This window comes from Gorilla gorilla, chromosome 15, assembly GCF_029281585.2.
Source record: "Gorilla gorilla gorilla isolate KB3781 chromosome 15, NHGRI_mGorGor1-v2.1_pri, whole genome shotgun sequence".
NCBI lineage: Eukaryota > Metazoa > Chordata > Mammalia > Primates > Hominidae > Gorilla > Gorilla gorilla.
The window spans coordinates 110,888,736-110,913,677 of record NC_073239.2 but is presented as its reverse complement, the minus strand read 5'-3'; the positions used below and the strand labels follow the sequence as shown (position 1 = coordinate 110,913,677).

Here is a 24,942-nt window from a genome sequence, read left to right as displayed (position 1 = left end):
GGGTGGGAGAGTAGGTGCCTGGCCATGTCCTGTCACATCCCGGATGCTCAGTGCATGTGGCTGTGTATGTGTTGTCTTTGACATTTGACCTATTCCAGAAATGGGACGTTCTTCCCTAGACCAGGAGGAAGGGCTCTCTTCTGTTGTATATCTCTGCCCAGGGCTTGCCCGCATGCCTCTGTGTTTGTTTCTTGGCTCATTTGTACCCTGGCCCTTTGTATCCCCAGCCCCACCCCACAGTATCCAGCAGCCAGACACCTGCTATCCCCAAATGCTGCCACAAGCTCAGCACCAAACCTTGATTTCTCCAAAGCCCTTTTACATCAACTCCTTCATCTCCTCTCTCCCCTTCTTCCCTTCTCTTTCACTCCATCCTCTTCCTTCCTGCTGTCTTGCCTTCCCTCCTTTGTTGCCTTTTCTTCTCCTCTTCCCCTTTCTTCCTCCTCCCTTGCTCCTCACTCTTTGTCTCCCAACTCTGCGTCTCCTCGTCCTCGTTCCCTGCCTCTGTCTCTGACCCACTGCATCTCTCTCCTGTCTGGCTCTCTCCTGGGTAGTTCCAGAAACATACCCATATATGGCCTCCATGTCAAGGATCACAAATGATGACATCACGTGAGGGCCAAAGCTCCGGGATCCTCTCTGAAGTGAGAGTCTGTATTCGATGCACCCGGAGGAACGGAAGGCAGGATTGCAGCTTCATCAGTGCAACCTCCAAACAGGAAATCTGAGATGTATAACATCTTATAGTTTGGCTTGTCAACGTTGGTCATGCGGTGGCCCCAAAATAAACTCCCTGCTTCAAAGGAGAGCGTTTCAGAACTGCCTGGCAGAGCAGCCAGAAGCTTGGGGCCAGAGCAGAAGGAAAACTCGGGGAGCATGTTCTGAATTAAGACACTTTCAAGAAAATCCTTTGTATTACCCCTGAATTGTACCCTTGTTTCAGAGCCTAACAGGTAATGCATGCTTTCAACTTTCTTATACAGATCTTGCAAAAGATTCTTTGGCTGGTGGGGATTTTCGGCTGCAGTACTTACTGGAAACCTCTTGTAGTCAAACTGTGATGTTGCTTTTCCCTCTCTCTCGTATTTTCTTGAGTTACACAGCACGCTGGTGACTTTCGTTTTGGATGCAATGAACAGAGACTCAGCAATTTGCATGTACTTACCCATTCTTCTGGAGGACTCTTGCTCAGAATATCACTCTGCTGTGCACTTCTAAAAATGGAAATGCAAAAGGACTTATCAATGATGCTATTGTTGGGTCTGTAGGTCTTGGGCAATATCTGTGTCAGACAAGTGACTTTCAGAAATGCTTTCAGGTCAGGCGCACAGATAGAGGTTTTCATGAGTGGGAGTTAATTTAATGTAACCGTTGCAGAGTGCCTAGGCATGCACGGTATTGTGGGAGACCATAGCAGCCAAGGTGCCATGGGCTCTGCTTTCAACTGTTTGGGGATTAGGAGAGGAAATGGAGGAATGTTATTTATGTGAGATCCAACAAAGCTGTGGAATGCAGGGATGCAAGAATACCATGCATGTGTGTGCACACGCGTATGCATGACACATTTACGGAGGCCATGGCCTTTGAAAGGATAGGTGGGATGCCTCAGGGTGGAAACAGAGACCTCCGGGTGGAGGAGCAGCTTGGGCAAAGGCAGGGAAGTCAAGGGACCTGGGGTGATGGTGGAAAGTGAAATGTGGCTCTGGCAAAGGGTTCTGCATGTGAAAAATGGGGGTGAGGCTAGAAGAGGAGGCCAGAGGGAGAGGCACATCCTTCCAGGCCAAGCAAGAAGTTGGAACACTTTCTGAGAGTTTTTGAGCAGAGGACAGCATGCACATAGCCACATGCATTGAGCATCTGGGATATGAAGGGACACGGCCAGGCACCTACACTCCCACCCGTGTGTTCACATCTCAGGCCCCAGAGTTGGAGGCCCAGAAACATGACTTGGCTTCTGGTGCCTCTAGGTGGAGAATCGTTTTCATTTCAGTGGCCCATTCCCCTTGGAGGATGTCAGATTTGGCTTCGGTGGCTCTTCGGGAAGCCAGGGGTATGCACTGGAATGAGGAGGCAAGGAGGCTTGTGACTCCTAGGGAGGGCAGGTAAATGAGGAAGGCCTGAAGCAGGGCAGAAGCTGAGCCCCTGCACAGGACAGGAATGCTCTTCTGAAGATAAGCTTGTTTCGTGAGGCGAGGGCTTGAGGGGGCTCAGAGGGACGCAGGCAGAGCCAGCTGGGGCCAGCACCCCCGCCACAGCCCTGACCTCTGCCTGGGCAGAAGCACCATGAGGCAGCCAGTGGCAGATGCTCGAGGCACTTCCAAAACAGTTGGACGGGTCCTGACAGCTGGTGGCAGGCCCATGTGCTGCACAGCGTCCCCAAGAAGCTGGCAGCAGCTCCGCTGGGCACTATGCTGGTTTCCATCATCTGTTCTTGCACAAACAGGCCGGGTCATGAGTGCCTTGTGGTGGCGGGGGTGGGGGACACTGTGTAACCCACGCACGGTGACCTCACAGTGAACAACAACACAGGCCATACCAGCAAGCCTTTGTTGAGCACTGGCCCAAGCTTGTGTGCAGATTTCTCTCATTGACTTCGGTCAAGGCTACCATGAGTTACAGGTGATCATTACTCCCATTTTCAGGTCTGGAAACAGGTTATGAGAGCTTAAAAGTCTTGCTTAAGGCTGGACGGCTGCAAGTGTTGGAGTCAGGAATCTGACCTTTTGGTCTGCAAGGTCCACATTCAAAGCCACAGCGTCCTGTGGCCTCTCAAGATACTGTGGCAGTGGTAAACAGGACCATCGTGCACCCAGGGGAAATGTCTCTGGCACAGTCAAGGCATCATAAGGTGCCCGTATATTGTGGACAGGCTAGATCCAAAGAGCCTTCCCAAAGGAGGCACAAAAATATCTCTGGGCCTGCCCAGTGTCCTTCCATTTCTGCGCTGCAGAGGATCAGGCTGCCCACAGAAGGCAGCTGTCACAGGAGTGGCTTGTGTCTGTGGTTCTCTTTCCTTAGCACCATCATTTGGAATAATTAACGCCCAGGAATATAAATGAAGTTATTAAGAGCTTTGTGGTTGGGAGGAATGTTTTTGGGGAGGTGGTGCTGAAATAAAAGTAAATTGAAATTCCTAAACTACCTGTTTTTTAAAAGAATGGGACATAGAGGAGTAAAAAAGTAGAGAGGAAAGCAGAGAAAAGAGAAGAGAAAGATTTAAATGGAGGTGGGGTCACGGGAACTCAGAGGAGAGAGGATAAAAAAGGAAAAAGAACCTCGCCGATTTGGGTGAGATCTAACTTAAAAGATTTCCAGCCAGCCCTGCAGGTGAGGAGGAGCTATGGAGGATTCCCCTGCCCTGCCTGAGCCTTCCCGCTCTGCTGCCTGGAGTTAGAGCCTCCAGAACCCCCTGTGTATTCTGCCACTAAGGAACGAAGGTGAGGGTCCGCCGTCTTTGGGTGCCCAAAGGACAGAACAGGGCTAGGCGGGCTGTGCTGGGACAGGGGTGCTGGGGAGGCTCAGAGGTGGACTGACCAGCCCCGTCCACCCCTGTCACCCCCACCTTCGGTCACTGGCACAGATGGCAGATCCTGGCATTGGTAGAGCCTGGGCAGAATATGGGTCAGGGGCCTGGAATCCTGTGTCCTGAGCTGTGAGTGTCTGAGCCACACAGATGTGGGGAGGGGCCAGCCTCTGGCAGGGCCAGGAGGCAGCAGAAGGGCCCTTCACTCAGGAGGTGGAGAAGAAGGTCACCCACGGGCCTGGAGACTCAATAGCTCAGGGGCCCAAAGAAGTAAACTGGAAGCTTGACCTTTGTGGGTGCTTTTCTTAGCTGGTGGTGTGGGCACTGCCGCAGGTAGTGGGCATGTCCTGTGCAGAATGGATGCTCATCATTGCAACAGGGCACTTTCCACATTAAAAAAACCTTCTACAGGGAGGTTTCTCCCGTGTTTTTCCTTCTTCCCTCTCTTCCTCTCACCATCATTCTTGCTCTCTTTTTGGAGTGGCCTCCTCAATGTACATCAATAAGTAAATAAATTACCAAGACTTTTTGTTAGGGTCTTAGACTTTTCGGGAGAGATTTACCAAGATTTACATCAGCAAGAGGTGCTCCATTTCAGATGCAGCCTCAGTCTCCTCCTCTATACAATGGGCACAGAGTGTCTGCTGGCGTGGGAGCAGAGCCAGCTTTGGACAGGTTCAAATCCCTGGTTGTCACCTCCTACAGGGTTATGTAGGGGCAGTCACACCCCTACTCCATACAAAGAGAAGAGCCCTGTCTTGTGGAGTCAGCTGGGGCCTGCAGCCCTGAGCACACCTCTTGAGTCACCTCCAGCAGCCCCAGCCCAGCCTTGGAAGCTCCAAGGCCCTGGCACCCGAAAGCCGGGAGCTTGAAATCAGCATCAAAAGGTCTGAGATGACACAGCCAGTGGTGGTGGTGGCTGGGGGTAAACTGGAAGCTTGGCCTTTGTGGGTGCTTTCCTTAGCTGATGGTGTGGGTCTGAGCAAAGGCTCAAACTCCTAGCAGCTGTGAGGCCCTAGACACCAGGCCCCAGGGCAGCCAGAGGCTTGAGAGCACTGCCCCCATGGCCAAAGGCCCACCCTGGCTACAACTTGGCCACTCATAGGGATCAAGGGCAAGGTGGCTGGGATTCCATTCCCCCTTCCTTACCAAGGCCAGATCATTTCTTAGCCAGAGCAGAGATGAAGCCTCCAGAGGGATGAGGTTTAGGGTCACGGAGCAACTGACTCCTTGCCATGCCCTTAATGTTGTGTCAGAGTGCCTGATGAAGACGGCGCAGGCTGACGTGGTCTCAACCTCTCTACCACATACATTCCAGGCCTTAGTCTCCTCATCTGCGCCATGGGAAGACCACTCTTCTCCCTAGTACTGAAAAAGTAAAATGAGGCAACCTGTGAAAGTGGCCTGGATGGAGACAGGACAAGGACCCACAGGCACCAGCTTAATTTTTATTGATTAGGCTTTAAAACAACAGGACCCGGGAAGGGAAGAGAACAACGTCCTACACCCCCGAGCACTCCAGCTGGAAGCGTTTCCTTGGGTTTCCTAGGACCACCCTGGATCCTGGGGGGAAAGGCAGATCAGAAAGATAAGTTTTGGCAGAAGGAGAGAGCATTGCAAGGAAGGAGGTCGAGTGCCCTGGGTGTCAAGGAACAGCCCAGTTCCCGACTCCTCGTGTGTCCCCAGGCTAGCCCAAGCAGCCAGGTTTCAGGATTGCCTTAGCTACGGGTCATGTGATATTTGGGAGACCTTGAAGCTTTTGGAGTAGATTTATAGAGAGTATGTATATGTGTGTATATTATATATAATATATATTATATTATTAATATAAAAATATATAATTACCTATTATATACTTATATATTATATATTATTATGTGTGTATATTATATAATATATATAATACATGTAGCGTGTATGTAGTGTTTTTGAATATGAACACACACACACACACACAGTCTTCAGTTTGATTCTGGCCTTCACTCAAATCTTGAAAAACATCCGGTGGTTGCTATTCATTGTGTGGGATGAATACTTGGTGTAAAATCAGATGTAGCCTCTAGTCTCTTCCTTGTCACTTTCTCCCTTAGTGTGCCTCAGTTTCCTCATCTATAGAATAGGAACTATAATACCCTTATAGATTTATTATGTGGTTCAAATTAAAGACAAATATAAGAGAGAAATTCACTGCAAGGGAAGGTGTTATGGTTATGATTCTCCCCATACCTGCTGCAGTGGGACGTAGTGACCTGAGGGTGACACATGGATCTGAACCACAGGCTTTGCATAAGAGCTAAACCTAAAAGGTACAAGTGAACCCTAACCAAAATACTCATGCAGCACTTGCTCTGTGTCCAGCACCGTTAAATGAATTACGTGCTCACTAAATGGCTGCTCTTGTCATTTGTTGGCAGTCACCTCGTGCAGAAATTCAAGCCTCCAAAGTCTAGGGCAGCAGATGATGGGAGCAGAGAGGGCAGGGGGACAGGAGCGTTCCTGGAGAGTGGGGAATTTGAAACGAGTGGGCAGAATCCATCCTGCACCCAGGCTGGCTTCGGGGGAGGGCGTGGAGATCCCCTTCCTCCCCAAGCTCCAGCCCCACGATTGACCCTTGGGACAACCCGGCAGGCTCTGCGCACAGCCCGGGGAGCTGACTGTCACAGAGGCAGTTTTGACCACAGCTGTCACGCGAAGGCTGGGCTTGGGGCTCATTTTCACTTTCACTCTCAATCTTGTTAAATGGAGGAGAGCTTGTGGGAATTCAAATCCCTTGGATGGAGCCTCCTAGAGAACCGCCAGCTGGGCACGAGTTTCAGGTAGCATCCTCCCAGCAGGAACAGGTTTAGGCTGTTTCACCCACTTTCTGGGATCACGGCAGAGAATCGCAGCATCTTGGGACCTGTGGAATAACACGAGCAGATTTTTAGGGGCCACCGGCTGTGTGCCAGGTGCTCCACATTTATACCTATCACCTCATTTCACCTGACAACACCTCCATAGGCAGGATGCCATTAATATCTTCATTTTATAGATGACCAAAGTGAGGCACTGAGTAACCTGCTTCACATCACATCGCCAGGAGGTGGCAGAGCTAGGGTTGAGTATAGGCAGTGGGGCACTGGGGCCGTGCCACCGTCTACCACTGTGCAGTAAACTTCTCCATAACAGGGCTTGAAGCACTGTCATGATCCAATCGTTCATTCACCCGTCTGTCCAGCATTTATTCAATACCTATTGTGTACCTGACTTTGGGTTAGTTCCTGGGGTTACAACATGAGTGCGACATAGTCCTGCTCCTCAGAAGTTTCTAGACTTTCTAGAGAGACAGGACCATAGCAGGCAGTCCAAGCAGTAGAAGGTGAAGGGGGCCCTTGGAGGCAGCAGAGGACTCTCAGCCATCAGGGAGGCTTCCTGGTAGAGGAGATGCTGGAGCTGTTTCTGGAAGGGCACCTTCAGGGCAGGGTAGGCTGACGAGCAGCTCCATCCACAAACACAGCCAAGGATGCTAAGTGGCTTGTGCAGCCTCACACGCCTGACCCAAGTCCCTGGCATGACCCAAGCCTCTGGTGGAGCTTGGTGTGGTGGAGGATGGCTGCCAGCCTCCTTCTTGGCCCCGCCTTCCCAGCTGTGTCTCCTCTAGCCCCCAGTTTTCTGCTAAGACATCTGGAGAGTGACCACCTCCCACCCCAGCCCCTCAAACAACCACATAGACCCACCCCATCCACCGCCAGTTCCCGGGCAGACCCTGGCTGTCTGCAAACCTGGGTTGGTAGAGAGGGGAAGGTACTAGGAGGAAAAAACCACTTTTTAAATGCGATTTTGGTCCTCACTATAACCCTGCCAGGGTCCATGTCTCTTTTCCCATTTCACAGATGTGGAGACTAAGGCCCAACTTAGAAGAGAGCCGGCTGTGAATGAACCAGGTACTGCTCTGAGTGGATTTGCCTGAGTAATTTACGTGGATTAACCTAAGTAACCCTGTCACAGCCGCTTTACAGATGTCACCTGGGGAAAGATGGGGCTTCTCAAGAACCAATGTTTGGGGTTCTGCAAAGAGGGCAGGAGAGGCCCTCCTGAAGGCCCTGGGGGGCCAGGCCTCCCTTGCTCCACACTGGCCTTGGACTGGCCCCTCCCTCTACCAGGAAGCCTCCCTGATGGCTGGGCAAGGCCTATTAGACTCCTGCTTTCCTTGGGAAAGGGCTATTTTTGATTCCAATCAGCCTCCCAGAGTGTCCCTTGAGGCTGCTGGCCTCCCTCCAAGACTTAGGCCCAGAAGGCCGCCCAACCCCCACACAGAGGTCTCAGAAATCAAGCTGGGCAGCATCTTCATGACAAGGGGAAACTGAGGTCCAAAGAAGGGCAAGGCATCACCCGAATCAATGCCCTCTCCCAAGAAATAGGTGCTCTGACCTTGTCCATTTTACAGATGGAGAAACTACTCTTCCAGAGGCTCTCCCGGCTAACAACCAGCAAAGCTGGGATGTGAACTCAGTCAGGCTGGCTCCACTGCTGCTTCATAACTTCCCCCTCATGCTAGGGCTGAGCAGCACCACCTGTCCCCCAGGAGACGCCGCCATAGCATCCCTGACAGTTGTCACCAGCCTACGACTGCATCCGTTCAGGGACAGGGAGTTTCCTGTCCTGAAGCGGCCCGTGCATTGCACACTTACTAACAGCCAGACCCACAGCTGAGCCTGTACACACATGAGCCCTTTTGACTCTACCACCAACCGCATAATAACACTTGCTAATATCTCCATTTTATGCATTTTATCCATTTTACCCATAAAGGTGGGTAACTTACCCAAGAACCCTTGAAGGCTGAGGACCTCAGTGGGAAAAGCAAGAGATATGTGGGTCCACAGTGGGGTAGGAAATTTGCCTCCTCAAAGGCAGAGTCCCTCTCTCTCAAGTAAACTCCGTAACAGCTGTGCTTCCAAGGGTTTGAGCACTGTTGTGGTCCTATCATTCATCCATCTGTCCATCTAGCATTTATTAAATACCTTTTGTGGACCCAGCCTTGGGTTAGGTCCTGGGGTTACGAGTATGACATAGTCCTGCTCCTCAGAAGTTTCCAGACTTTCTAGGGAGACAGGCCTCTAGCAGGTAGTCCAAGGAGTAGGCCTTCTCAAGGTCCTGTCAAGGTTAAACCCTTCTCCTCCCTCTGCATGTACCCTCCATGCAGCAGGCAAAGAGGCTGGTATGGTGCCCAGGGCACAGATATAGGCCAGGGGGTGCTGGGGTGCTGGGCAGCTGGGAGGATAGCTGGCTGCAGCTGGATGAGGACAGGTCTGCTCCAAACCCATGTGTGTGTCAGTTGCTTGGGTCAGTGTTCCTGGAATTGCCAGAAAGAGCACTGGATTTGAGGTTGGAAGATCAGGCTTCAAATCCCAGCTTTCTAGATGTCTGTCCTCCTATAAACCCTTCCCCTCCCCCTCTAAACCTTACCTGCCTCATCTGTAGAATGGGACCAATAACGTATGAGCATCAGGGTCCTTTTGGAAGGAGAGGGGCTGTAGAGGAATTAAGTTAATTCAGTGAAAATCTTCCTACCTTCCAGGGTTGTGTGAGGGTAATGACATGGATAATTGGCCAATGTAAAGTCTCTGAGTGGTGTCAACCCATGGGAGAGGCTTGGGAAGGGCCTGGTGAGTCCGGAATTAGCTTCGGGATTGGTGATTCTGGGTGACCATTACCTGGCTGCCTTCGCCTCCAGGAAGGCACATGATCAGGGAAGGGCCACTGCAGCCATGTGCTGTCTGAGTCTCTGGCCCATACCAGGCTGCAGGGCCAGCAGCTGCCTGGAGATGATGAGGGGTCCCCACGAAATAATCATGTTACCCCTTACAAGCTGCCTATACATCTTAGCTCACATATGCTTCTACAGCATAGCGAAGTAGCTTATCTCCTTCCCATTTTTATTGATAAAGGAACTGAGGCCCAGAAAAGGGGAAGTGACTTGCCCCAGGTCATATAGCTAGTAAGTTGCAGAATTGAAAGTAGACTTAGGGGTCCTGACCTCCAGACTCAAGATCCCTCCACTCCCCCCGGGTTTTCTGTTCCCCCATGGCCAATACTAGCCTCTTTTTGTCGACATGGCCATAGGGGATCCCCAGGGACAGAGAATTTGAGGTTTAATAGCACAGAGCCAAACCAAACGTCTCGCTGAGTTGCAGACTCTTTAGAACTGAAAAATCTGCGGAAAACTTCCAGCCCCAAATCCTCCTTTTGCAATGAGGAAACTGAGGCCCAGAGTGGGACAGGGACTTAGCTGAGGTCACAAAGCACTTTGGCATTAGCAGGGCAATTATAGCTCAGCCTATGACTCTTAGTGCAGTGCTCTTCCCCCTTGTGCCCTGGCTTTGAGCAGACACCTTTAGATGGTGGCACCAGGATGCCAGGCCAGGTCCTGGGCACCAGCACTTCCTGCTAGTTTAGCACCATGTGCACTGAGCCTCTACCTTGCACCAGGCGGTGGGGTATGTAAAGCCAAACCAGCTTTAGAGAAGAGAAGGGTGTCATACCTCACTGGGCAGAGCCCCTTCCCCCCCACTGCAGGCAGACCTGGGCCAACTCAGACCTGGCAGGGACCCCAGCCTCAGAGAAGCAGCAAAGGAGTGGGAAGCCAGGCCTGGGCCAGCTGGAGATGGGGGCTCCACCCAGCTGCTCAGGTACCTCCTGCCAGTATGAGGGCCAGAGGACAGGCTCTAGTCTACCCTGCCATTTAACAGATGGAAAAACTGAGGACACAAGAGAGGAAGAGAGGCGCTCATGGCTGACTTGGGACAGAAACCCAAGTCCCTCGGTTCCCTGTCCCGGGCTCCTTTCACAATAAATAAAACTGCTGCTACTGCTGTAAATAACAGCACTCCAAGCATCGGGCATAAAATGATTGTGAGGTCATGACCCTTCCCCTCCTCTAGTGTGGACCACAGACTGGCCACCTGATATATTAATCTCATTGAGCAGGGGTTCTCAACTCTGGCCACACACTAACATCACCAGAGAAGCCTCTAGCATTGCATTCCCTGGGTCCCAGCCCTGAGGCTTTGAGTTCATTGATCCGGGGCTGAACCAGGTCCTTGACGTGTTTTCAAGACTCTCAGCCAGGCCTGAGAGCCATCTGTTAAGATGATTTGACTGCCTATAAGAGAAAACCCAACTAACATTGGCTAAACCACAAGGATCTTCAGTACCTAACAAGTAGGCTAGGGTGGGCAGACCCAGCATTGGTTCAGCAGTTCTGCAACATAATGAAGGACCCAGAAAAACTATTATTCATTATGCCAAACTCATTGTATCAACCTGTCATTCACTGTCCCCCTCATGGTCACAAGATGGCTGCTGCCACTCCAAGAATCGAGTCCTCCAAGCACTAAGCAGAGGTTGGGGAAAGGAGTCATTTTGTTCACTACTCTCTCTTTTATTAGAAAGGAAAGTCTTCCATAGGAGCACCCCAGCAGATTTTCTGTTATAACTCTTTGGATAAAACTAGGCTACAGTCCCACCCCTGGACTTGTCACCAGCTGAGGCGGTGAGATTGTCCCACCTGGCTTGAAGCAGTCATGACTCATCCATGGGACAGGGCACCCTGTTGCCTAGACAAAGCCAGGTTCTGCTATCAGGGAAGATGGGGGAAATGGCCATTGAGGGGACTATCCGCAGGATCTGCCACACCCTATGAAAATAGAGCTGTTTGGCCAGCCATGCAGTGAACTTTGACCTCCTCACATAAGGTGCTGGCCTTGGAAAGAGGATCCAGGGTCAAGTCCACCCATGAACTACTGACCACAGCTCAGGAGAAGTTCCTCTTCCCAGAAGGATCTGGGTAGGCTTCCCAGAAGAGAGGCACTTGCCCTGGGCCTTGAAGAAGGAGAAGCCTCCTCTGAGGAGGTTGGACTTAGGTGCCCGGGTGTGTTCTCTCTGGGGCCTAGGCTGAGGGGCAGCAAGCTCCAGTGGGAAGCTCTTCTCTTGGTGATGGCAGAGGAGCAACAGCAAACCCCAGTGTACATACTTGTCATGTGTATCCTTGACGCATGTCCATCAGCCCTCACAGGCCAGGGCAAGTCATGCATATTGAGACCCATATCAACAGGGAAGGGTGGGGAAAGATCTGCCTTTAGGGAAAGGGAGTGAATATTTGCTGAACAAATCAAAGTAATGCACTGGTATTTGGGGTATTTTTTAGAGGGCCATGTGATTCAATGTTCAGCCAGGACCAAGAACCATTGACCCACACAGTGTGAGTCAGCCAGCCAGAATGAAAATCAAGCTTAGTTGATTCCACTTCATATTCTTAAAGCATTGGCACCCAACTGGAGTCTATTACTCTTTGAGGCATTTTTAAGAAAAGAGTCACTGGAATTAACACGGGACGTTATTTTAATTACTGATTTTAACTAGATCATGTGATTTGAAGTAATGGGTCTGTGTCTGATTCATCCTTGGTATTCTCAGGCCCATCACAGTGCAAAGAAATGGAGAAATGCCAGGATCTATGCTCTTGGTAACTGGTATGCAATCCTGTGTAAGCTCCATGAGGGCAAGGATTTTTGTCTGTTGGAATCATCGTTGTATCCTCAGTGCTTAGAAGAGTGCCTGACACAGAGGGGGTGCTCAACAAGTGAGCATAAATACATGGATAGATAGGTTATCTGGAATGGAAAAATAAACAATGGATGAGTGGATGATTGGATAGATGGATGTATGGTGGGTGGATGTGATGATGCATGAATAACTGGATGGCTGGGTGGACAGATAGGATAATGGAGGGATGGGAGGACAGTTGGATGGATGGTTGGATGGATAGAAAGATGAATGGATGGATGAATGATGAGTAGTGCTGAGAGAATAGACAGATAAATGGTCAGATGAGTAGACAGATGGATGGAGAGGAGGATAGATGGAGGATGGTTGAGCGGGTGGTTGGATAGTTGAATATATGTATAGAGGGGTGGATGGATGGGAAGGTAGATAATATATAGCTCGGTGGGTAGATGGATGTATGAGAGGATGCATAAATGGATGGATGGTGAGATGGGCTGGTGGGTAAATGAATAGATGAGTGGATGGATGGATGGATATATAGATGGATAGGTGGTTAGGTAGGTCATGTGACCAATGAATAAATTTAGAAATGAATGTGTTACTGTCAGTGAAATGCACACCCTTCCCTGAGGGTAAACATAGCTATCCTGCAAAACTGTTCATGACCAGGATGGTTTTGGTTTCCTCACAGGGTTTTCTGATTTGCTGTTCCCTCCTCCCCACTGGGTGTCTGTTCTGGAGGCCAGGGTGAGAGGTGGAGGAGGATGGCCACGCAGATCAGCACTCGGGGCAGCCAGCGTACCATTGGGCAGGAGGAGTACAGCCTGTACAGCAGCCTGAGCGAGGATGAACTGGTGCAGATGGCCATCGAGCAGAGCCTAGCGGACAAGACAAGGGGCCCAACCACTGCTGAGGCCACCGCGTCTGCATGTACCAACCGCCAACCTGCCCATTTCTACCCATGGACCAGGTGAGCAAGACGAGGCTGATGAGGGAAGTGGGGCCATCCAGGACATCCACAGACTGTAGATCCCTAATGCTGTTAATCCAAAACCACGGTATACTGGTCTCTAGGTTGCCTTTCACACCTTTCCCATTTACATTTGTTATCTGAACTTACCAAGCTTTGGCTGTGCCAGGTACTGAAGTGGGTGCTATACACACTCTGCCTCCTTTCATCCGCTTAAGGACCCTCTCAGTGGGCTCTGGGTTATAGACCCATTTAAAAGAGGAAACTGAAGCTCAGGGCTGAAAAAGAGGCCCGAGGTTACATAGCCAGTAGATAATGCTGCCGAGATCAGAGCTGCCTGGCTCCCTATCTTACAATACAGCCTCCCTTGAAAAACATATCTGGTGAGCAAGGGATGTCTGCCCAGCAGAGCCATCCTGTCTCCTTCTTCTGGCTCCCCACTCTCAGCCCCACCTCATCCTCCCAGTCACAGGGCTTTCTAAAGCAGCACCATCCAAATATGACACCAGCCACAACTGCAATGCACGGATGCAATTTTAAAGGTTCCAATGGCCAAAAAAGTAAAGAGAAACAGGTGAAATCAATTTTCATTGATACTTCACATCTGAAGTATCACCATTTCCACCAATAGACTTATATTTCCATCAATATAAAATTATGAATGAGATTGTTACCATTTCTTTTTGCCCATCAAGTCTTTGAAATCCAGTGTGTATTTTACACTCGCGCATCTTGATTCAGACTGGCCACGTTTCAAGCGCTCCCTAGCACATGTGGCCAGTGACTACCTTATCAGACGGTGCAGATCTAGACGACACCTCCTTTGTAGGAGGTGGGAGCTAGAGAGGTGATTAAGCAGAGTGGTGATTGATCTCAAAATGCATTTGGAAAAGACCTATATAAGCCATAAAATTGCTTTTGCTCCCTACCCCTGCCCCCAGCCAAGGTCAAGTGTGTTTGGGCATGAATGGCAGGGCATGGGAATTGCTGTGACAATTGTGTTGGTGTTACTTTGAGGCATGGGCCACAAATCTCATTGTGTACAGCAGCCAGCTGGCTCCCTGTGTGACCTCAGGCAAGTCACTTAACCTCTGAAAACCTCAGCTTCCTTCTCAAATAACAACAACAAAAAACAGACTTTTTCCGATGTGCAGTCACAGTTGACAGGGTATGAAGGTGGGTGATGGTGCATCTCAGCCCTGTCCCCTAAGTGACTTTGCCCTTGCCAAGGCTGGACCATCTCTGTCAGGCTGGCCGGGCAGAGGCCCAGAGCTGAGGAGCCCCTTTTAAAGGGGAAGGCAGGCAGCTACTTTGGGCAGCCGGAAAGAGTACGAAGACTCCAGGTTACTAAGCTGCCCCCGAGGACGTTCCATTCTGAAACCCAATCTGAAAAACAGAAACCTGAAGCCAAGGGCTGGGTTCATCTTGGCTCATGCTCAAGGTGGCCCTGGTTCCTGTTCTGGCCTGTTCAGCGGAAGACAGGCCACAAGTTCCTCTTCCTCAGGAGGGGGTCAGATAGAGATAGGGCATCCTTCCTCTGAAGACAGGGCCTGCTGCATGATGCCAGCATGTCCCCTCAGGTGTCTGCAGCCTTCTCCCCAGCATAGGAGCCCCCTCAGGAGTCCCAGGGATGCTTGGACACATTAGAACGAAGTGGGCCCTTGGCCTCCAGACCCTGACTCTGCCTTCATCTGGTGGATAAGGAAATGGAGGCCCACAGTGGGCCATGAACATTTATTCAGCTTCCTGCGGAAAAAGCTCTCCTGGAGAACTGAGACCATTTCTCCCAGGTCAAGCAGCCCTCATCTGAGGTCCAGCCCCACAAGTAATATAGCAGAGGAGGGTCAACCTGCATCTTGTTACTCTAGGAGTGACCTGAAACCTCCTAGGTTCAGTTCTGCGCCTTCGCCTCTGGAAGGAGGCTGGGCTTGGGCCCTGCTGGGAAGAAAAAGCCCTTAGATAGAATGTTTAATGAAATTCTCCTCCCCACAAATGCACATTGAGCACCTCCCATGTGCCTGCCACACATTAATTCACTTAATGTTTACAAAAGCTACCCAAAGTGGATTGCTTCTGTGCCCATTTTACAGACGACAAAACATGCCCACAGCAGGGCCAGGCATGGAACCAAAGTCTGTCCCGCTCTGAAGTTCAGACACTTCACCAGGCTCTGCTGATGCTGTGAAGGCCTCTGTTTCCTTCCCCTACCCCACCTTGAGGTGAGGTTTTGACCTCATTACGTCCGTCTCCCACTCACAGAGGCCCAGGGTCCCCAAATTCACACGGCACACACGCACTTGTGCCCTCACGCCCAGACACGCATTACAGTGGATGCAGGACCCGAGACAGTCCTTGTTCACTTTTATCTGTCCAAATAAATTCACAGCAAGTTTAGCAATAGGATGTCACCCTTGTCCCCAGGCAATCCACATAGCAGCTCCTTCTCATCTTTAGGTCTGAGATTAAGCATCACCTCCTCAGCCAGTCCTGCCCTGACCACTCTCCCGGGCCAACTGGTTTTTCACCTCTTACTTGCTCTCATGGCTGTTTCCTTTGTGGCCTTGACCTTGACTTACAATTCTTATTTATTTGTCTGCTTCTGCCATTAGCCTACGCCTCCAGTGAAGCGCTGTGTCTGACCTGTGGCAGGCACCACATGGCTATCTGTGAATGAGTGGATGGGTGAATAAAGGAATAGATGGAAAGGCAGCAGAGTGGAAAGAGAAGTAGGTCTAGAGATTCAAATTCTTCCTCTACACTTACTGGCTGTGCAACCTTAGGTGGGTGGCTAACCCTATCTGAGCCCCAATGGCCTCATCTTTATAACAGCAACAACAAAAACGTGCTGTGCTCCCCTTGCTGTATTCCTGTGAAAAGCAAATAAGATGAGGTGGGCGGTGGAGCCTTCCCACATCTTGCAGCTCGTATTGACCTCCCCGGCCCTGTCGAAGTGCTCCAGCACCAACCTCATCATGGCCTCTGCTTCACAGACAAGCTTCTTGGGTCTGCCTGGGACACCCTCCTGAGAGTGTTCCCAACTAGACTGTGACCTCCTTGGGGACAGAGAGCTGAGCTGATACTGTTTATTTATTTATTTATTTTTTTATCTCCAGTGCCCAGCTTAGAGCCTGGATCATTGTAGCTACCTAATAAATGTTTTTAAACAAATAAATACCTTTGAAACCAATAAAAAGCTCTAGCAATGCAATTGATCATTATTATATTGTGACCAAAATGGAGTCCACTGAGTCTTCTGGATCTTAGAAATGAAAGATCAGTATCCCAAAGAAAAACAGAATTCTGTTGAAAACCGTTTCCCAATTTGCTTCTGTCTCACCTCAATGTAAGGCACAGAATTTGATGAGGATCAAATGAGGATCATTTGCCAAGCTTTGGTCCCCTAAGGGACCCCAAAGGGACAGACCTAGCTTCCTGTTCCATGGAGAAGTGGGGTCCATGAACCCATGAAGTGCAGAGCCCAAGGTTTCCATGAATGGACCAGCCAGAGTGAGTCCAGGAGGCTGGGTCTTCCTAATCTTTAAACTTCTGCATTTTATTTAAGATACATTTCTGAGAAGACAAAGGAGGAAAACATGAAGCAGGAACTGGCTGAGGCTGTTGTGTGCACAGCTTCAAACAATTCAAATCAAGCCACCCACACTTACTGTGCACTTATGATATGCCAGGTTGTGAATCAGGGCTGGGTCCTGCTCTCCCTAAGATCACAGTCTAATGAGGGTGAAGGCCCAGAACTACCTGATAACACAGCAGGGAGAGCACAGCTTGCTCAGTTACAGAGGGACACTAGAAAAGGTCAATTCACTTAGTCAAGGAAGTAGGCTTTGCAGGATGAATAGTTCATCAAGCAGACTAGAGGAAGCAAGCCTCTTTGAGCCTCAGTTCTCTCATTTGCAAAGGAAGCCAATTACATCTCCTTCACCAAGTGGACTGGGGAATTAAATGAGATGCTTGGTGCAATGTGCCTGTTATAACAAGTGCTCAATGAGTCACAGCTATGGATAGGAAGACAGAGTCACAGCAGCTTGGAATTCATGTTCTCCTCCACATGTGATTCTTCTCTGATCAGCCCGGAAAGGATGGACTGGCTGGTGGGTGAGGGAAAAACAGAAACCTCATGGGTGGGAGGCCGATTCCAGAGGCCGCACAGGAACCAGGGTGTGGGTTAGTTACATGCTATGAGCTCTTCTCTCTACCCAAGAGGGCAGGGGACAGGCTCTCCAGGAGTATGAGATCTTGGTCCACAAACACACAATACCAAGATTGCCATATGGGGTTTTAATCCTTCAAAGACTTTTGTTTGTTTTGTTTTATTTACTTAAATTTACCAAGCACCTACTGTGTGCTAGGCATCATATTCTTGATATCTGGGCTGATGTAGGTTGCCATGAGGCTCTGGTGAGAGAACAGAGGGCCTTGCACAATGGCAGGCATGGGGTGGACTCTCACGGCACAGTGGCGGGCGTGGGGTGGACTCGTGGCATGGGGTGGGCATGGGGTAGACTCATGGCACAGTGGCGGGTGTGGGGTGGACTGGTGACATGTTGGCGGGCGTGGGGTGGAATCGATTTTGTTAGCTCCCTCCTCTATTAAGGTGCCTACCTGCCCCCTGCATTCAGCCAGGCCCAGCCCAATCACTGCCTCCCTGGGGCTGACCTGAGCTTCTTACTAACTCAGACAGAGCAGCCATCCATTGACTCACCGAGACGCTAGGAGCACTGTCCTCCCAGCCCATTCTCTGCTCTCACTGAGGCTGACCGTGCCTGAATTCATGACAAGCTGGACTCCAGGGTCAGGTGACAGTGACACACTCTCCACCCCAGAACCTGCCCAGTGACACACAAAGGACAGAGGCCCTACCTGGGGCTCTTCCAGGGCATGACCTACACCCACATCCTGCCGAGGCCAGGCCCCTCTCGCCTGTGATGACTCAGCCCAGGAGGTTTGCTCTGCTGGGAGTTCCCCTGTTTGGGGCCCGAGGGGAAATGGGGCCTCCAGCCTTGATTGGCGAGAGCACGAAACCCAGCCAGGGGCCCTGGCTCCCCAGCCAGCCCTGAGACTCACGACTCAGTAACTCTGAGCGGTCGCCTTGCCCAGTTGCCAGCCCCAAAGCCAGTGGATGCACCCGGATCTCAGTGCTCCCAGAATGAGCCCTTCTGCCCTGATCTCAGCCCGTCCTCTGTGACTCTGTGGCTGTGTGTGGCCATGTCTCCCTCTCTGCTGACTTCCAAATATCCTCAGGATCCACAAAAAGATAAATTTTAATGAGCTGCATCACCACCCAGAGTGGCCCTGGGACTGAGCCAGAGCTGGGAAATCTTTGTTGAATGGAACTCAGTCTGTCTGTTTCCTCATCTGCAAAATGGGAACAGCACACCCGCTGCTTCCATCAATGGTGGCAGGAGAATGGAAACGAGGAGAGGCTCCGCATGACTTTGTGAACATTTGCCCTGCACAGTTGTTAGAAACTGTCATCATCACCATCTCCCTCCACCTCCATCAACCTCAACATCCCGGCCACCATTGCTGCTGCCATTACTATGCAGAGACAGGTCCTCGTTTAGATGGTGCAGTGGGCTTTTCCCCAGTGCTTTATTATCCTGCTAAAAACATTCTAACAATGGCAGGTAATTGGAGGCCACACATGCACTAAGTATGAGGGTGGCCGTGACCCAAGGATCCTGGGAGGTGGAAGCCCAGGGCCTCATCAAGACGACAGGGCTGGAGACAGCTGAGGTGAGCCTGGCCCCAGGCTGCCTCCACCTGCCGGCTGTCTCTCCTTCTCAGGACCAGGCACTAATGCAAAGGACCCTGAACCCAGCAGCTGTTAGGGCTGAGGAGGGGCCCTGGCTCTGGGATCTGTTGGACGCTGAATCTCTCCACAGCTACAGAAACAGTGAGGACATCCCCAGTCTGGTCCTGGTCCCACTTCTCCATTTTGCAGATAAGGAAACTGAGGCACAGAGAGGGGATGGGGCTTGGCCAAAGTCACAGGGACAGTCAGTGTGGAGGTCGGAGAGCTGGAGAAAGGATGAAAAGGCAGGAAGAGGTCAGGCCTTCAGAGGACAGGGTGGCATCAGGAGCTGGGCAGACAGTGGCAGTCTGAACCTCTGCTCCACTCGCTGTCACGCTGCAGGTGACCCAGCACAGTTAAGTCCCCTCTCACAGCCTCTGTGTCCTCATCTGTAAAAGGTACCCCCATCTACGGTTGATGGATGTGGATAAATGAGGACACATGCAGGCAGTGTCCTGCCCTCCCCAGTGCGGGTCAGTAGAAGGCCAGAAGCAGGGGATGGGAGAAGGAAGGTGGGAGGGAGTGACAGCGACGAGGATGAGGAAGGCAGCCAGGCCTGCAGGCAGCCCTGAGAGGGTGAAGCAGAGGGGTGAGCAGGTTCCCCTCCTCCTGCTACCCTTGCTCCTCTCTACCAGGCCCTGGCCTTGCTGGGGTGTACCCACAAAATCTGTAGCCTCTGGCCTGGCCAGAAAGAGTGTGGGTGCTTCTCAGGGTCATAATTACCCCACGCCCCACAGGGTGTGAGTCGCTGGTAGCAGAGTCCTCCCCAATCCCCCCCAGAAGAGTGTGGTGAAAGGCCAGGGCCACTGGGGTGTCGAGAGTGCCAGGCCTGACCTACTGGGGGTGGTGTCAGTAGGGGCCATATACCCTGTTCTCACAACAACCCCAGGCCAACTCAGATTTGTGGAGCGGCCATCCCACCTCCTTCCGGCTCTTCCACCCTCACAAGAGCCTGGTGGGTCGGGAAAACTGAGGCCTAGAGAGGCAAAATGATGATAAAATGAAGAGTGAGTACATGTGGAACACCCTCTGTGCCTCGCACTCCACTAAGCTCCTCACACCATTCACTTACTCAGGCCTCACTGGCCCTCGAGAACAGGCTGTTTTCATGCCACCTTGCAGGAGCGGGGACGAAGGCACAGAAAAGGTCAACCAGTCTCACGTCACACAGCCAAGGAGTGCCAGAGCCCAGATGTGAACCTGTGTCTGACTGCAGCCCTGGTTCCGACGCCCTTCCTCATGCATCCTATAATAACACTATAGAGGTTACTATAGTGTATGCTCCTACCCCTGGGACAAGATCCCCTAATGAGGAGCTGGCAGATGGGCGTGGGGGGCACAGGTACAGCTTGGCTTCTCAGCTTTGCTCCCCTATCCTCTGCTTTGCCATGAATCTCTCATCCAGCCCTGCAGGGATCTGCCTGGCCAGCAGTGAGCCTGAGCCCCTTTCATCCTGGGACCTGCCGACCACGGCTCACATCCTCCTGGGTGAAGAATGTCACCTTGCTTCCTATCTGCCTCTTTCGTGGTTGGCTGGGGAGGGGGACTGGGGGGTGGGGTGAGGTTAACCTCATTGTTGTCTTATATGGTCATTCAAATCTCCCAGGGCTTCCTCCAAGGGCCAAAAATAATCCGGAGACACAGCAGCTGTGTCCAGCACACAGAGGACCCGGCCATCTGCTTTGGTTCAGAGCCCTGTGTCTGTCTGTCAGTCAGTCTCTCCCTGGCTCTCCCTCCATCCTCGTTCCTGCCTGAAGCCATGACCCGCTTCTCCTATGCAGAGTACTTTTCCCTCTTTCACTCCTGCTCTGCACCCTCCAGGTCCACTGCACCTCCTGAGAGCTCGCCGGCCCGGGCCCCAATGGGCTTGTTCCAAGGGGTCATGCAGAAATACAGCAGCAGCTTGTTCAAGACCTCCCAGCTGGCGTAAGTGACTCCTGTCTGGCCCCAGGACCATCCAAGTTCACTCCCCTAACTGGGATGGCAGGGAGGGTGGGAAGCAGGCCCACAGCCCCCAGGAGGGCAAAGGGCACTATGGAGGCACCTGCCAGGCAAGCTCCTTCTAGGGGTGCCGCCCTGGGGCCCCGCTGCTTCTGCTGAGATGGGCTTGGTGGCCACAGACTTCAGTCCTCAAGGAACTGCCAGCCAGGCATGCTGGTGATCCCCCCTCAGATGCCCCCAGCATGGGACCTGAGTGCTGGAGGAGCCCCATGGGGCTCTGAAACTGGGGACCCAGCACGAGGGAAATTGGGGAGATGGCCTTAGAACCCCAAGACCCGGGAGAGCTTGGAGTTGAACTTGATGAGTTGGCTGCACCCTTCTGTTTGTCCCAGTCTCACTTTCCCCCATGCCATCGCTGTGGGTACATCCAAAATGCCCACACCCACAGCCTTTGTTTTGTTTATTTGCCCTTATTTGTGAAGTGCCAGGTGCTAAAATCCAGAAATAATCTAAGCTGCAGGGGTTCTGTTTGCCTGGCACCAGGTGGCAGGGCTAATGCGTTCCTTAGAAAATAATTCTGCCTCCCTCCCCTCTCTGTACCCCTGGAATAGTGACCCTGGAAGCAGCCAAAAGCAAAAGAGGGACCCTATCACTGGAACTGCATTTCCTCACTCAGTTACATTGTAGAGAAGGGAGGAGGCAATTGGCCAATATTTTCTTTCTCCTTCCCAGCCTTTTTCAAATCCTGCCGCCTTCCACTTCCTTGGTGTGGTGGGTGTGTGGAGTGGTTGACAATCTGGAAGAGGGAGACCCAGTGCTGGTCTCAGCTACTGCCACCTCCTGCATGACCGCCTGAGAGTCGCTGTCCCCTCTGAGTCTCCCTTCTCTGCAGGACACGGCTGGAGAGGGCAACGTGACCTCTAGGGTCCCGTCCAGCTTACTACTCTGATGGCCTGACACCCCCAGCACCCTCCCCCACCCACAGGGCGGGGACTTTGCCTGAGGTCATGGAGAAGCTGTGAATGTGTGGGCTGGGGGCTCCACGGTCCTTGCATCACAGCTGGAGAGACCCAAGCTGGGCGGCAGGTCCTGAAAGTGTTCTCACGACACTGCACCGCACCCTGCTCGCCAAGGCCACGAGAAAAGCCAGCCCTCCTCCCTTCCACTTCAGCTGGGGTCCCTTTGGAGACACTCCAGGAAAAGGGGGGCACATACCCCCACTGGGCTTTTCCTGATGCTGACAGGGGCTGCTCTGGCTGTTCCTAAGTGGAACTCGTCAAGGTGGCAGTGACGGTGCTGATGGTAACCGTAGGACTTATCTGGTCAGTTTCCCATCATCCTTGCTGGGTCTGTTGCTTCACCGGCATCTGTGCTCTGACACTATTAATAACCACAGAGCCTGAGAGTCAGGAGGAAGTGCTGCTCACGCTGGAGGAAGTGGCTGGGAGAGTGCAGGGGCTGGTGGCAGAGACCCCCCAGAGCCCATCCTAGCCCAACATGGCGTGGGTGTCCTGGGAATGAGGCCTGCCTCCAGCCTCACCTTCTCCATCTGGGAAATGGGACTATTGATGCAGAAGCCTCCCCAAAAGTGGATCTGAGAGGCATAGCCATCGTGGTTCTCACGGACTCTCCAAGGATGAGGTAGGGAGCTCAGTGAATGAATGAAGGAAGGAAGGAAGCAATGAATGAACAAAGGGACTTTAACAAGCCAAGCAAGGAACGGCTTCACTTTAGCCCTCAAATCTTTTTGACATTCAGAAGTTTTAAATTGTGAAGGCTTCAAATTTATTAATCCTTCCAGTATATATTTTTTTTCTGCAGCTGGATGTACTGGGAGTAGGAATAAGCAACAGGGCAAGGAGAGGAGTAGGAAGACCCCAGAGATATGCTCAGGGTTAAGAGGGGCCCCCGAGATGGGCGTGCCTGGTAAATGCTAGAGTGCTATACTCAGGGAAAGCATTTAATTATCACAAGTGCCTCACATGTGGGTGGTTAGCCACCCTCTAGGAGGCTGGCATTGTGTGCCTGAATCCTCTTGGTAGAATTGGTTTTGGTATAACATTCACGGCAGCCATGGAAAGCCACAGAGATGGAGGGGTCCCCCAGTCCTCTTGCAGCCACTGGGCTGCAGGGGGCTGAGTGCTCATCCTAGAACCAGCAGGGATGAGGACCGAGTGACTCTACTGCCAGCACTCCTGGGAGAGAGGCCCCCTGGCCTGGCCTTGGCCTGGCCTTGAGGACTGACCCACTCCTTCCTCTCACAGGCCTGTGGACCCCTTGATAAAGGCCATCAAGGATGGCGATGAAGAGGCCTTGAAGACCATGATCAAGGAAGGGAAGAATCTCGCAGAGCCCAACAAGGAGGGCTGGCTGCCGCTGCACGAGGCCGCATACTATGGCCAGGTGGGCTGCCTGAAAGTCCTGCAGCGAGGTGAGGGCTGGGCTCTGACGGTGGCAAGAGGTGGGAAAGGGACTGGAGGAAGGGCTGCCGCTCCTGGGGCTTCATGTTCTTTGCCCACAATCATCTTGGGAGAAGGGCAGGCAAGGCTGTCACTTTCATTTGTCAGTTAGTCATGGAGTTACGAGAGGGGAAATGAGCTGTCCCCACCCCCTGCTGCCACCTCTCCAGGCCTCCAAGGACAGGAGAGCCTAATTCCTAGAAAAGGAATGAGGGAGGGCTGACTTTTAGAAGAACCACTGCCAACTTGTTCCAGAATGTCCCAGGGGCTGATATGGTGTGAAAAATACTGCAGCTGTGCCTGTGCCCGGCCAAGGCTAACCCCCACCTGCTGTGGGACCGCGGGACAGCCATGCCTCCTCTCTGAGCCCTGTCTTCCTACTGAGCCAGGTTCAGAAGGGCAACTCCTGCAGGCAGGTGTCACCTCTGCCCTGAAGCAGCACAGACCCCACACGGCCCCCGACACTCCAAGAAACCATGGCATGTAACAGTGGGTTTCCAGCAATGGCTGGTGTGAGTTCGAGGGAAGGACAGGAGTATTCGAAGAGGGAGGGGCTCCATTAGGGAAGGCTTCTCAGAGGACGTGGCATCTGAGCTTGGACATGTACGACCAGGAAGCTAAAATGGCCCTGTGAAAGGGCCAGATGAATGCAGTCTGTAGTTGGTAAATTTCAGAGGATGTCATACATTGTTCTTGAAATTGGGAGGCAATCGGGAAAGCCTCTGTGTTGCAGCTGAGTATCCTCCTCCTACATGAATTTCCCGGTGGGCCCTCCCTAGCGTACCCAGGGACCATCGACCAGCGCACCCTGCAGGAGGAAACAGCCGTTTACTTGGCAACGTGCAGGGGCCACCTGGACTGTCTCCTGTCACTGCTCCAAGCAGGGGCAGAGCCGGACATCTCCAACAAATCCCGAGAGACACCGCTCTACAAAGGTGAGGTCCCCACCCCGGAGTGAGCTTTCCTGAGGAAGAATCCAGAAGCTGGGTGAGCAACAGGGAATGTTGCTCCCATAAGTGCATAACCCCCAACGTGGCCCTGCTCAAATGCACGATTTATGTAACTGAATCATTCATTCCTGCATGTATTTTACCAACACTTTCCAACTGCATCCCATGGGCCAGGATGCTGAGGGACACTGAGGGCTTGGAGCTGCAAAGCTATAGTCCAACCTGTACACCCTCCCAGCCCTGTAGGCACCCACACACAGACAGCAGTAAAGGGCTTGGCAGGAGGCATTGTGGGAGCATGGGGGAGGGGCACCCAGAGGAGGGGTGCCTGAGCTGAACCGCAGAGGAGGAATCACCTGCTGGCCAAGCAGCGGGAACCGCACAGGCAAAGGCATGAATGCGAGAGCGTGTACCTCTGGGACATTTGTTTAAGAAAAACAAGGCCTCCTGGCTTACTCAGTACATCATCCATGGACATTTGTTGGCTGCCCTAGCAGTACCCAGAGTCAAAGTCTAAATAATCACAATAGCTAGCATTGATTGAGTGTTTAGTTATGTGCCAGGCACTGTTCTCTTATGGACCCCTCATGTCCATCTGCACAGGAAGTAGGCACTGCTGGTATCCCCTTTCACATATGAGGACCTAAGGCACCAAGACATTAAATGGGTCACCCAGGATCACACAGCTAGCAAGGGGTACCCCAGTGGTTTAAACTCAGGGAGGTGGATGTCACACTGCC

The 24,942-nt window shown here is 52.0% G+C and overlaps 1 protein-coding gene across 2 annotated transcripts in view; it reads left to right on the top strand.

The window, feature by feature from the left end:
* The first annotated feature begins 601 nt into the window (after window positions 1-601).
* Window positions 602-24,942, top strand: part of ASB2 (ankyrin repeat and SOCS box containing 2) — a 42,773-nt gene continuing 18,432 nt past the window's right edge. Inside the window, exons 1-5 of one of the 2 annotated variants that reach the window (XM_004055614.5) lie at window positions 602-953; window positions 12,762-13,040; window positions 20,674-20,778; window positions 23,058-23,224; window positions 24,032-24,187. In XM_004055614.5, coding sequence (XP_004055662.1) covers window positions 12,835-13,040; window positions 20,674-20,778; window positions 23,058-23,224; window positions 24,032-24,187 — 634 coding nt within the window. In that variant the 5' untranslated portion in view covers window positions 602-953; window positions 12,762-12,834. The remainder of the gene's footprint in view (window positions 954-12,761; window positions 13,041-20,673; window positions 20,779-23,057; window positions 23,225-24,031; window positions 24,188-24,942) is intronic. The other variant, XM_055361361.2, reaches the window with a different exon arrangement.